Source organism: Saccopteryx bilineata, chromosome 3, assembly GCF_036850765.1.
Source record: "Saccopteryx bilineata isolate mSacBil1 chromosome 3, mSacBil1_pri_phased_curated, whole genome shotgun sequence".
In the NCBI taxonomy this organism is placed as follows: Eukaryota; Metazoa; Chordata; class Mammalia; order Chiroptera; family Emballonuridae; genus Saccopteryx; species Saccopteryx bilineata.
The window spans coordinates 59,894,886-59,909,562 of NC_089492.1; the positions used below are offsets into that span (position 1 = coordinate 59,894,886).

At 38.5% G+C, this 14,677-nt stretch overlaps 1 protein-coding gene across 1 annotated transcript in view; it reads left to right on the forward strand.

Annotated features, from left to right (window-relative positions):
* CLVS1 (clavesin 1) overlaps window positions 1–14,677 on the forward strand; it is a 196,440-nt gene that overhangs the window by 156,199 nt on the left and 25,564 nt on the right. The window contains exons 4-5 of the mRNA XM_066266202.1: window positions 9,121–9,231; window positions 13,028–13,263. Coding sequence (XP_066122299.1) covers window positions 9,121–9,231; window positions 13,028–13,263 — 347 coding nt within the window. The remainder of the gene's footprint in view (window positions 1–9,120; window positions 9,232–13,027; window positions 13,264–14,677) is intronic.

Here is a 14,677-nt window from a genome sequence, read left to right on the forward strand (position 1 = left end):
CTGTTGGGCACTTGGGCTGCTTCCAAATCTTGGCTATTATAAATAAACCTGCAATAAACATAGGGGTATATATACCCTTTTAAATTATCTTCAGATAAATTCCCAAAAGTAGAATTTCTGGCCATAGGCAGTTCAATTTTTATTTTTTGAGGTGACTCCATACTTCTTTCCACAGTGTCTATACCAAACTGCATTCCCACAAACAGTGCACAAAGGTTCCTTTTTCTCCATACCTTTTCCAACAATTGTTGCTTGTTGATTTATTAATGATAGCCATTCTGACCAGTGTAAGATATAAATGAATAATGAACTATCAGAAAGAAAACTTAAGAAAATCCCATTCACAATTGCATCAAAAGTAACTAACTAAATAACTAAATAAATAAAATACCTAGGTATAAATTTAAATAAGAATGTAAAAGACCTATACTCAGAAAATTATAAGACACCGAATAATGAAATTGAAGAAGATACGAAGATACAAATAAATGGAACCATATATTGTGTTTATGGATAGGAAGAATTAACACCAATAAAATGTTCATACTACCCAAAGCAATCTATAGATTCAGTGCAATTCCTATCAAGATACCAAAGGTGTATTTCACAGAACTAGAACAAATATTCCAAAAATTTATATGGAACTACAAAACCCCAAATAGCCACAGCAATCTCAGAAAAGAAGAATGAATTGGAGAAATCATACTACCTAATGTCAAACTATACTACAAAGCCATAGTAATCAAAACTGCATGGAGCTCAGCAGTAGACTGTCAGCCTGGCTTGTGGAAGTTCCAGGTTTGATCTTGGTCAGGGCACACAGGAGAAGTGACCATCTGCTTCTCCACCTCTCATCCACCTTCTCTCTCTCCCTCTTTCTTTCTCTCTCTTCCCCTACCACAGCCATGGCTCGAATGGTTCAAGCAAGTTGGCCCCAGGTACTGAGTATGGCTCCATGACCTCACTTCAGGTGCTGAAATAGCTCGGTTGCCAAGCAGTGGAGCAGCAGCCCCAGATGGGCAGGATATTACCCTGTAGGGGGCTTTCTAGGTGGATCCCAGTCGGGGCACATGAAAAAGTCTGTCTCTCTGCCTCCCTGCCTCCTGCCTCTCACTTAATTTAAACAAAAAAATAAAACCCCACATGGTACTGCCATAAAAACAGTTATATAGATCAATGGAACAGAATAGAGAGTCCAGAAATCAATCCATGCCTATATGGTCAATTAATATTTGACAAAGGAGGTAAGAACATACAATTAGTCAAGGCAGTTTATTCAGTAAATGGTGTTGGGAAAATTGAACAGTTACGTGCAAAAATAAAAATAAAACTAAATTATGCTTTTCGAGTCAAATCTAAAATCTCTTTTCTTAGTCTAAGATACCAAAGGTTGTCTCATCTTTTTTTAAAAACTAGTCCAGGATCCATTTTAAGTAAATTTTGCATTTAGTGTATAGTTTGTCAGGTTCATTTTTGATCTGTGGAAGAGTGATTGTTCCAGCACTTTTTTTTTTTTTTTTTTTGAGAGAAAGGTGGGGAGAGACAGGATCATCCAGCTCTTCCTATATGTGCCTTGACAGGGAATCAAACCAGCAACCTCTACACTCCAGAACAACACTCCAGCCAACTGAGCTATCCAGCCAGGGCTTAAATTCTTTTTTTTTTAATTGATTGATTGATTTCCTAAGAGACAGAAGGTAGAGAGGAGGAAGGGGAAATTAAAGTATTCATGTGTTATTCTACTCAGTTATGCATTCATTGGTTGCTTCCCATGTGTGCCCTGACCGGGGATTGAATCTGTAGCCTTGTTTTGAGACAACGCTCTTAACCAACTGAGCTAACTGGCCAGGGCTGTTCCAGCACTGTTGAAAAGCTTTCTTTCCTCCAATGAAATGCTTTGTACCTAAGTCAAAAATCAGTTGGGCGTATTTGTGTGGATCTATTTCTGAGTTCTCTGTTCTGCTTCATTGACCTACGGGTCTTTCCCTCCTCCAGTACCACACAGTCTTGATTACTGTAGCTGTATAATGAGTTTTAAAGTTGGATAGAATGATTCCTTCCATTTTATTCTTCTTTTCAAAATTGTTTTAACAGTTCTAAGATCTGTGCTTTCCCATATAATAGATAATATTATCTGTGTCTACAAAAAAATCTTACTTAGCTTTTGATAGGTACCATATTAAATCTGTCTATCAATTTGAGGGGAGTTGACATATTTAGTATGTTGTCTTCCAAGTCACAACATAATATGTCTTCATTTATTTAAATCTTCTTGGATTTTTTTTCTGCTTGCGTAGTTTTCAGCATACAAATTCTAGATATAACTTGCTGGTCTATGCTTAAATATTTAATGTTTTGAGTAATTGTAAATGGTAGTAAATGTTTAATTTTGATGTCTTCATGCTTATTGTTTAGAAATACAATTAATTCTTTGTATGTTTCTCTTTGATCCCACAATGTTGATGAACTTATTAGTTATAGGAATTTAAAAAAAATAAATTGTTTGGAACTTTCTATGTTTATAACTATGTTATCGGTAAATAAAGACCTACTTTTCCACAATTTTTTAAAATAAGGAACGGGTGTTGAATTTTATCAAATGCTTTTTTTTGCATTGGTTGATGATCATATGGTTTTTCCTTGTTAGTCTGTTAATATGAAGGATTACTATTGTAAAGACATCTGGGATTTGTTTTAATTAGGTATGGCGAGACACACAGACATGGAAGTGTCTGTCATGAAAGAAGAAATTTGATTCACACATCTTTAGAAATGGGGGCGTGGCACACCACACAGTGCAGGGTACAAGGGGAAGCTCTGGGTTAGTCAGGAAGCAGAGGAAGCTAAAAGGGAAAACTGGCAAGAGACATTATTGTAGTTTTCCTGGGAAGAAATGGGCAAGTCAGAGAAAGGAGGCGCAGCAGATGTAGGATTGGCTAGTTTGAGTTGTATCGGTGGGTTCTTGGGTATAGGGGCTGTGCCTAGCTGGCTGGTACCTGGCCCTGAGGGTGATTATTAAGGCAGAGAAATAGTGGCCCAGAGTGTAAAAGCCCAATAAAGGAAGTTATTGGAAATATGGGTGCTAGATTGGTTAGTGTGCATATGAAAGCAGTGCTCCCAAAGCTAGTTATTTGCTATCTCTAGGAATCAGCTAACTCTTACTAGTCAGCGTGGCCCTAGGCATTTAAGCATAAAATATAGAAAATGTGGTTAATACATTAGAGCAATTGATTTTTAAGTATTGAATCAGTCTTGCATCCTGGGATAAACCCTACTTGATCATAGTGCATAATTCTTTTAACATAGTGCTGAATTCTATTTGTAAATATATATATTGTCAGGGACTTTTGCATCTATCTTCATGAAGGATATCAACGTGCAATTTTATTTTTTGGAACTGTATTTGTTTTGTCTTGGTATCAGGGTGATACTAGTTTCATAAACACATTGGGAGTTTTTCCTTCTTTTCTATTTTCTAGAAGAGATTGTGTAGAATTGGTGTTAACTCTTCGTTAAAAGTTTAGTAGAATCTTCTAGTGGAACTATCTGAACTTGGAGATTTATATTTGATAACTTTTTAAATTATTAATTTAAATTTGTCAGTTTATGTTTTGTGAGAAAATGATCCATTTCTTCTCAGTTGTCAAAAATAGGTGTGTAGAGTTGTTTGCAGTATTCCCTGATTATCTTTTTGGTGCCTGGACACTCTGCAGCAATATCTGCTATTTTGTTCCTGATTTTGGTAATTTGTGACATCTTTTTGCTTCTCTGTTAATTTTGTTAAAAGTTTGTTTATTTTACTGACCCTTTTAAAAATCAGCTGTTTAATTTTGTTTTTCGATTTTCAATTTTATTAATTTCTGTTCTTTAGTATTTTCTTTCTTCTCCTTGATTTAGTTTCTTTTGCTTCCCTCTTTCTACATTTTTGAGGTGAGGGTTTTGATTATTGATTCAAAAATTTTCTTCTCTTCTTATACTTGTGGTTAGTGTTATAAATTTCCCTGTCAGTACTGCTTTAACTGTGTCCCCAAAAATTTAATGTTTCATTTCCACTCAGTTTCATGTATGTTTAAAATTTCTCTTGAGACTTCTCTGACCCATCCATAAATTGTTTAAAAGTGTATTCTTTAGTTGCCAAGTGTTTATAAAATTTTGCCATTATCTTCCTGTTTTTTATTTCCTGTCTGATTCCAATATGGACAGAGAATGTATTCTGTATGATTTCACTTCTTTAAAAATTGTTGAGGTTTATTTTATGGTCCAGGTGTGATCCATTGGTATATGTTTTATGAGCAATTAAAAACAAAATATGTTCTGTAGGTATTGGGTGGAGTGTTTTGCACATACCAATTAAATTTTACTCATTAATGGAGCTGTTGAGTTCCTTTCTATCCTGGCTGATTTTCTGTCTATAAATCTATCAATTGTTGAGAGAACAATGTTGAATTCACTGATAATAATTGTAGATTTTTAATTTTTTTGTACTTCTGCCAATTTTTGTTTCCTATATGTTGCAGCCTATATAAGTTATATTTGAAGTGAGTTTTTTTGTAGACAGCATATATTGATAGTATAGTGGGTAATGTTACCTAACTCACTCTATTCTTTAATTGGTATATTTAGACCAATTTAAATTAATTACTAAGGCCCTAGTCAGGTAGCTCAGTTGATTAGAGCATTGTCCCAAATACCAAGATTATAGGTTTGATTCCCAGTTAAGGTACATACAACAATAAGCCAATGAATGTATAAATAAGTGGAACAAAAAAATCAATCTCTCTCTCTTTCCCTTCCTCTCTCTCTTTAAAATTAAAAACTGAATTAGTTATTAATATGTTAGGGTTTAAGTCTGCCATTTAATGTTTTCTATTTGTTGTTTCTATTGCATTTTCATTTTCTTCTTTCTGCATTCCATCGAGTTACATGTACTACGTTTTAGTATTTTATTTATCTATAATGTTATTGAGTATACCTTTTTGTATGACTTCTTTAGCAATGCTCTAAGTATTGTATTATATAGCTGATCAATATATTGATGTCAAAATTTTACCAGTTCAAGTATAAAAATCTATCTCCCTTTACTTTTTTTTCCTCTCCCTAATTTATATAATTGCTTAAATATTTTTTTACATACATTTGGAACCACATCAGACAGTGTCATGACTTTTATTTCAATTTAGAAAATTTAAGAGAAGAAAAGTTTATCATATTTACATATATATATCATATTTACATATATATATATATTTTTGGTTACTGTAATTTTTCTTCCTTCTTGATGACACAAGGGTCTTTTCATCATTTCCTTTCTGGTTAAGAGAACTTCTTCAAACCATTATTATTAAGGTAGGTCGGCTGTTAACATTTTGCTTGGTTTTTCTTCACTTGAGAATTTCTTGATATCACCCTCATGCCTAAAGGATATTTTTTCTGGGTATAAAATTCTATGTTGATATTTCTTTTCTTTCAACACTTGAAAAATATTGTACCTCTTCCATCTGGCATCTGTGGCCTCTGATGAGAAATCCACTGTCATTATATTAGGTTTTCTGCTGTAGGTGAGATAACTTTTCCCCCTCTGGCCACATTTGATATTCTGTCCTTAGTTTTCAAAAATTTATTTATGGAATGTCTTGGCATCAATGTATTTGAGTTTATACTGTTTGGTGTTTACTAAATTCCTCCAAACTGTAAAGTTAAGTCTCTTGCTAAATGTTGGAAGTTTTCAGATATTATTTCTTGGAGTACTTTCAGTCCTGCCCTCTTTCTTTTCTTTTTCCAGGACAATGATGTCACAAATGTTAGATCTCTAGTTGTAGGCTCAACAGGTCTCTAAGACTCTACTCATTGTTTTAAGCTCTTTGTTCACACTGGGTGATTTCTGTTGCATCTTTTAGTTCACTGACTTTGTTTTCTCCCATTGATCCTACTGATGAACTCATATCCTGTACTTTTTTTCTTTTGCTTACTGTATTTTTCAGTTCAAAGTTTTATTGTTATTTTCTTTATATTTTATATTATTTTGCTGAGTTTCTATTTATTTTCTGAGATTTTATGTTTTTTCTTTCACTTGTGACAAGTGAATTTATAATTGCTTGTTTGTTTAAAATCTTTGCCAAGTTTTCTAACAGCTCTGTAATTTTGTGTATGCCTCTATTAATTGTAATATTTCATTCAGTTTGTGGTCTTCTGGGTTTTTGGTAAAAAGAGTGATTTTTTTTATTTTAACTAAAACATTTTAAGTCAGTGAGAAATAAACCTTGATAGTTTTAAATGATGAAAAGCAAGCGTTGTATGTTACTATAATATAATATAGCCTATTCTTAATGAGAAAAAAATAATAAAAGTATATCTTTTATAGTGGAACTGTAGGCAACTTTTCTTTTCTTCTTTGTTGTCTTTTTATATTTTCTAATTATTCAAATAATATTTTTATTTACTTGTATTTTTCCAGAGGGCGTATTATTTTTATAACAAGGAAATAAGTAAAAATATCAATAACTTAAACTGGGGGAAAGACAAATTTTATATTTTGAATATTTATTATTTGAAATAATGTTATATTTTTATTGATAAATGCTTGAAATATTCAAATATTGATACCATTTTTTTGAATGTAGAGTATGTTTTTGGCTCATACTTTTTAGTTGCTAAGAACATAGAACAACAAAATGTTAGACTGCCATTGTATCAAGGCTTGCCATCTTCAGCTAGGTCTGCCCCAACCTCAAAGAAATGTACCTCCTTGGGTGTGGTGCCACTCTTAGGATCCTGGGAGACATTTCTGTGACAGACAACTTCTCCATTACCTGCAGTTTGCTGATGAGACCAGGCTACAAAACCAACAATGATGGGCATGCCCATATGAGGATTGTGTCTACTGATTTTTCCTCCTCCACCTTTTTCTCTTCACTACACACACACCATTATTAATAATATGGCCCAGCTCATTTGCACATGCAAAATATCTGCACAGAGAACTTTCATTGGAATTTTATAGATGGGACTTGAAAATAAAGTAATCCTGTTTCTATTCTGGCCCAAACCCAGAAGTAGGAGGAACAGGGTTTTACATAAATTTATCTGTACATGGTTGCTGGAAGACATGAAGGAGATCAATAAAAAACCCTCTGGGCCTTTGAGCTAACCAACTCAAAGCCAAGGCCAACCTAGAGAGGACTGACGGGAATCTCAGGCCTGTGTTTTGTCTTCCAACATCCTCCGACACAAATAGGAGACAGCTTTGATGTCTTTGATGACTGAGGTTCCATAGACTAAAACTAAGGCTCTCTAGACATTTTTCAAAGGTTAATATTTCCTTTGAGGTTTTGCCTATTCCCTCTAGAATGTTATTTACAGAGTTTTCTTCCACTTTACTGACCTAGAAGTGTGTAATGCAACAGCCTCTCAGCAGAAAAAACATCTTTTTATTGGTCTTATTAGAAAAGACAGTAAAGCACTGGTTTTATAGATAAACCCTTTCCTCTCCTTCTTCTGCTACAGCCTCTCAGAACCCATGCTTAGTGTGTGGGATAATGGGTTATACTTCTGAGTAACAGGTGCCAAAGGACCACAAAGAGTAAGGCTAGTGCTTAGCACTGCAAAGGGAAAACTTCGGAAATTTTCCCTTTTCTTTCCTTTCCTTTTTTTTAAGGAACCAAAGAATTTTTAGATGGCAAACTGTTCCTAAAAGAAAATACTGCCTTATTAAGAACTTTTACATTTCTCAATTCAGATTTGAAATAGAGATTATAACAAATGTACCAATTACTATAAATGGTCTCTCTAGCTTTACATGGTAGTTTCATTAAGTATTTTTAAAATGAAAGAAACAAAACAGAAAATAAATACTCTGCAAAACAAAGAACTTTTATTGACTGTCTAACGTTGCCTTTAAAATATTTAATTTTGTTGTACTTGGTAAAATATCTACACAGAGGCAAAATTATTTTTAAGTTTTCAAACGTCAACCATTAAGCACAGTGCCATGCACATATTAGAAACTAGGTCTTGGTGTAAACACTGCAGAGAGATCTTGTAGACTCAGAGGAGTCTGAAAAAAGTTAGTAACCCTCTTTCCAAGTTACTAAAAATGCCCCGGGCAAGGCCCTTTTAGTACACTCAGACACCTGCCAGAGGCAGCAGCTGCCTGCAGCGCTGGTTCAGACAGCCAAGCCTCTGCCATTTCACCTCGTTTTGTAACATTTTACAAAGATATTTGTTGAAATGAAATTGACTGCCAGCACACTTGGCAATTCAGATTGTATTAGATGTTCCTTGCTAATTCCATTAACCAAGATGGATGCAAGGCAATCTGGGAGAGCCCTTCACCAGGACCTCAGCGCTTGGTGCTGTGGGACTAGCTCAGACATGGTAATCAAGGTCTCCTATCCTGTAAATCTAATTAGCACTGAGTGTAGCTTCTCAGCTTCGAAAACACGTTTGTGCCCTGATCTGGATTCCAAAATAGGAACCATTTATAAAACATTCTTATTTCCTGATACAAAATATATTAATCTGCCAAAAACAAGGACCTCTATTAGAAGAATTCACTAGCCCATCAATCAGCAAGCATCTCATCCCTGGGTCCCAGGATGAAGAGAGGGTCTACTTCCGTAATCTGTGAAAAAGGTGTTGGTGCTCCCAGTGTGGGTGGATTCCAGAGATCCTTTGGAATTCTTTTTCAGCTCCTTTCCACAGAGTCCTCACTCACCCGGACAGTGCAGCCATTATCATGGTAATCCATGGAGAGGGTAGGAGCAGGGAATCAGAGGATGAGGGTAAGGAGGTGGGCCTTGTGCTGGTTGGGAACTGAACCTCCTTTCCTAATGCTACAAAGAAGGCTGCCCAGCTTCTGCCACGTGCGTGGTCACATACTTGTGACTTGGAAAAGGTGGGCCTAGCACTAGATTTTTAAGTAGTGCAGCAACAGGGGTCTGGGCAAGGGGAACAGAGGAAACGTCAGCGGGTAGGAAGGGCTGTGTTTTCCGTCTTTCCTTGCCTTTACCTAGCGTCGGATGGAAGACACCGGTTACTCTGGGACTGCAGCCCTGCACGCCCAGGCTGCCCAGGCTGCCCAGGCTGCGTGCTAACTGGCCTGTTTCTCTCTTTCTGCCTCAGGACAGCTTTCCTGCCCGCTTCGGAGGAGTCCATTTTGTCAACCAGCCCTGGTACATTCACGCCCTGTACACGCTCATCAAGCCATTCCTTAAAGACAAGACCAGGAAGCGGGTAATGAGAAACGCCCTGTGCTGGGAAGGTGGGCTGGGCTGGACAGTTACAGCGCCCTCCCCCCCGCCTTCCCCCGCCTCAGTCGCTCAATTCGCCCCCCACCCTCATTTATCTCTGTGGTTTTTCTGCTTTTCTGCAATCCCTGAGCTTTGGAACCTCAGCTGGAGTTTGCAAATGGCCTGGATTCAATCAATAATTTAGTACAACTGGGTTATTTTCAGAGTCCCAGTGACAACCAAAGGAAACTTTGAAGGCATGCAAATACCAGATGCCTATTTTACTGCAAATGAGTGTGGGAGATAAGGGGTCAAGCAACTTCCTGTTTGTGGAATATTTCAATAGCCAGCATTTTGTCCTGCAAAAGTAGTATCACAATACAGACTATTTACAGTCCCCCCCCCCCAGACTTGGGTCATAGCTGACAAATCTATCACCTTTGAGGTTGGGGAAACATTTCTCATTGAAAATGATGATGAGGAAGGCGTTTAAAATCTTGATTGCATCAGCTGCTGACTGTGGGAAACTGGCCTTCTTCAGGGAGATCTGATTAGCTGAGAACTGAGCATTCATTAACCACTTTGAATCTGTTTCCTCATTTATAAAATAGGGAAACTAACACCCACATCGCAGAGCTGCTGGGACAATTTGAGGAGACAGCATATGAAAGCAGGTAGCAAAAGGTCACAACGGAGTGGAGACTCAGTGACTTTTATTTCTCTTTACCATTTAGCTCCCTTTTCTTTTAAGCTTTCTGATTTCAGCACCTCCTTGGGTAAAGAGCGCCCCCTCACAAGGAAGCCTGGCCAGGGTCATTCTTACATGTACCCTTACACCTAGGGACCCCATGCTAGAGCTCGGAGAACTGTGGGGAGAATGATGATGTGAGGGAACCCCCCCACACACACACACACATACACTCACATACTCTGCAGGGCTCCTCACTCCTAGACCTCAGATGCTTCCCAGTCCTTACGGAACATTGCAATATGGTTCAGGCCAGGTCATTCCCTGTCCCTAAATAAATGTGGAACTGGGAATTAGAACTAACCAGCCTCAGGAGACAGAGACATTCTGGGACATTATGCAATCTGTCTGGGACTCAGGACCATGCTAAGGACAGAGATGTGTCCTAGGCTGTTCCCAGTATAGCTCTAGACTTCCCACTGGCTTCATATTCTACTCAGGAAGTAGCCAGCAAGAATTCCTCCCATCAAGCAATCAGCACTTGGTGCTGCTCCATAAAAGGGGGTGTAAGGCCAGGAGCTGCCATTGTGGCCATTCACATGCAGGTTCCCATTTGATTCAGACAGATGGTAATGAAACAACAGAGCCAAGAACTTGTGAGCCATTATCTTTAATCCTAGCTTGCACTTGGTGGGCAAGAAATACACACAGTGGGAAAACACTTCCCTTTCCATTCAGGGCTCCCAAAGCCACCGACTTATCCGAGTTTCCTAGAATCTAAGGTTTGTACCTCACCAGCCTTATTCACCTCTGTTCCGCATCCCCTTCTCTCTGCACAAACTCTGCACTAACTGGCTTCTCCTACAGAACTCCACCATCTTGGCTGCTTCTTCTCCCCTCCACGTGGCCTTTTTCTGTTTTCCTCCCATGGGCTCTTCCTAGAAGGTAATCACTCTTCCTTGGAACAACGTGATCTCTCCTTTTAAAACCTTTTAGCATGAAAGCCCTCCCCCAACACATATTAACATAATCACTCCCATCCCAAACAAGAAGGGCAACTAATATTATCACCTAGGCAACGGGCTTCCACGTGAGCAGCGCCATCTTTAACAAAGTGAGCATAATATATTTTATCTGCCCAACAGGGGGTTTCTGGAGCTCTGGGTGCAGAACAGAATAGGATAGGTGGGACGTCTAGTCTCCCTCCTGCTGCGTTTCTTCATCCCACAGAGCCCCCAGAAGAGGGCCAGTTTCCACAGTGCTCTTTGTCCTTTGAGAACCAGGGGTGTTGGGTGGGTAGGTCCAAATGTTTGCTCTTAACACCAGGCTGGTATTTAGTTCCAGGTTTTCTGTCCTTCAATACTACAGTTCCTCCTGTGAGGTATTTTGCAAAAGCCAGAACATGTGAATTTCTTATTAAAACTTGGTCATACCCAATTTAATGTCAGAAAATGTACACTGCTTTCTGTAGTGCTACAGTATTCTGAAGAATTTTAGCACTTAGCTTCTTGTCCCCTTCCTCTTTAAATGATGCCATTATATCTTAAGTTAAAACCAAAACAACAGAACAAAGTAGCAAGTGTTTATTGTATACTTATATGGTATACTGTAATATAATATACTGTTATATAGCACAATATCATACTTATACAGTATTATATGGTACTACATTTACATATTTTAAAGATCACATGTAGATTTTTAAAAAAATTTTTTTATTAAGTGAGAGGAAGGGAGGCTGAGAGACAGACTCCCACATGTGCCCCACAGACTCCCAGAATACCTAGGAGGTACTCTGTGCTGCTACTCAGCAATTGAGCTATTTTTAGTGCCCAAGACAAGGCTCCACAGAGCCATCCTGAATACCCAGGGCCAACTCGCTGGAACCAACAGGGTCATGGCTGTAAGACAGGAAGAAAGAGAGAGAGAGAGAGAGCGGAATAGAGAGAAGGTGGAAGGGGAAATTGAAGAAACAGATGGTCACTTCTCCTGTGTGCCCTGACCAGGAATTAAACCCAAGGCATCCACACAGGTTGATGCTCTACCACTGAGCCAACTGGCCAGGGTCACATGTAGATTTCATAATGATTAACTGGGTTGCATGTGTATACATGCGTGATGGTCTTATACTTATGAGTACTAAGTCTACAACATGAAGAACTGTGGAAACTGATGTTATTATACAGATGTACTTTAAATACACTTCCAGGATTCAATTCCTAAATTGCAGACTGTGGTAATTATCAACTTGTGGCTTATCCACTTTGTGCATCTGTCTGAAAATAATTGTAATTTAGAGGTGTTTTCTCTTCTGCTCGACCAATTTCCATCACCATCCATTATATATTTAGAAGATGCAAACCTGTTTGGCTATTAGCCCTCAACCTAAAGACAAAAGGAAAATGGTTTTAATACTATTCCACAATAAATTCCCAGTTTTCAATTTTATTAACTAAGAATTGATTGAGCTTTTTCCTTGTGCACACATTACCTCGGGAGCTAGGAGCATATTAGAAAAGGAAGAAAACATTACCCCTTTTTCTATGTATCTTTCTTTTCTTGTTGTCCAGCAAGACATAAAGGAATGAATTAGGAAAAAAAAACAGAAGTCAGCAAATAATAGTTAACTGGGAAGGGAGTTGGAGAACCAGAGTGGCAGGTGTCACTGGGACAGATTTAGGAGGAAGCTACCACTTGGTGTAGGCCTGGGAACAATGAGGATTATTGAGGGGACAGAGGGCTGGGAATGCCCCAGGAGACAGAGGGAGCAGTGCGCAGGTGTATGGGAAGCATGGTTAGGGCTTCGGATGGTCTGCATCACTACTCTTGTCATTAGCAGGGACAGTTAGGAAATGACTATGTCTGTAAATTAGGGCCATGGTCAAACAATACCCCATTTGTTCATAAACTTCATTTTTAAGGACTATTAATTTAGCCCTTTTTCTGAGAAATTAATTGGCATTTTTAAAGACGAAGCCATAGACAAATGCCTCCTGAAACACCATGAACACCAGCAGTGTATCCAATTTGTCATTGCTCAGTTGTGTGTTGGATTAAATACTCGGTCATATGTTTTAGATTTTTTAATTGCTAATTATTTTTTTCTTCCCAGATTTTCCTGCATGGGAACAATTTAAACAGCCTTCACCAGCTAATACACCCTGAATTTTTGCCCTCTGAATTTGGAGGAACCCTTCCTCCTTATGACATGGGAACTTGGGCCCGGACGTTACTTGGTCCCGACTACAGCGATGAGAATGACTATACCCACACTTCCTACAATGCGATGCACGTGAAACACACATCCTCCAACCTAGAGAGGGAGTGCTCACCCACACCGATGAAGAGGTAAGGCCTGGCTTATCAGAGCCTCCCTGTCAGAGGTAACAGGCATTTTTGACTTGGGCTTATTGTGGGTTAAGTAATTGAAGACCTTTATGGGCACAGCACCTAAAAAAATACATTGCAATACATTCTCAGTTGATTTCATCAGAATTAAAAGCAAATGGGGCTTGGCTGGCCCAGAAATATATTTGTCCCATTGTATTGAAGAAACCATTCAAGGCAAGGACCTCATTCATGTCATGATTATAGTCTTAATCCCTAAGGAGTCTGTTAATACACACAGAATGAAATGTGGGACCTTTAGACAGAGTGATGGAAAAGCAGCCTGCTAAAAAACGTCCCCGTCATCTAGGCATTTGGAACCATTCATTGAATATGTACTTGACTCTGGGCACTGATCAGGCACTGGGACACTAATATGAATAAGAACAGAGGAATGGGCCTGGTGAAGTTCAGTGCATACTGCGGCATGGGAGAGGGTTTTATTTTTTTAATTGATATATATAAATATATGTGCTTTATCATTGTAAAAAGTAAAGCCTTATTTTTAAGGCTAAATCCCCTTCCACCTTCCCCCACTATCCTTACCCCCAGTCCCACCCACAGGTACCCACTGTTCTCAGCAGGGAAAGAGCCTTTCGTTCTGTTTTCTGTCCAATACAGTGCACTAGTCTGCTAGGACTGCTCTAACAGTGCCACAGACTAGGTCTCTTTAACAATGGAAATGTATTTTCTCACCGTTCTGGAGGCTAGAAGTCCAAGATCAAGGTGGTGGCAGGTTTGGTGTCTTCTGAGACCTCTCCTGTTGACTTGCAGGCGACCCTGTTTTCCCATGTCTTCCATGGTCTACTTTTTTCTTATATGGACATCAATTATTTTGGATTAGGACCCACCTCACTTGACCTGTTTTAAGATTTTTGTATCCAAACATAGACGGTCTGAGGTGCTGGGGGTTAGGAATTCAACATACATTTTGGGTGGACACTTTATCCCGTGACATTGTTACGTAACATCTTTCTGTGTTAGTAAGTCTCGATGTGGCTCATGTTTTCCATACTGAATAGCATTCCAGAGCATGGGTACATCAGATTAGCCATTTCCTTTTGATTGGCATTTAGGTTTTTATTTTGAGGGTTTTTTTCTCCATTCCAAACAAGGCTCAATGAGTGTCCTTGATAAGCCTCCTTGTTCCCATGGGAAAGTCCTTCTGTTTAGACTTGGAGCCCGGAATTGCTGGGGAAGAGGGTGTGTGAATTTTTCATTTTAGTCTACAGTGCCTCGAGGCCCTCCAAAGCGACCATACTAATTGACACTCCCACCAGGAGTATGTGAGACTCTCCTCCCCCAAACTTTTGAAAAGTACTTGATATTATCTACCTTCAAGTTTAATCATAACCTGGTTGGTGGGACAACTCTA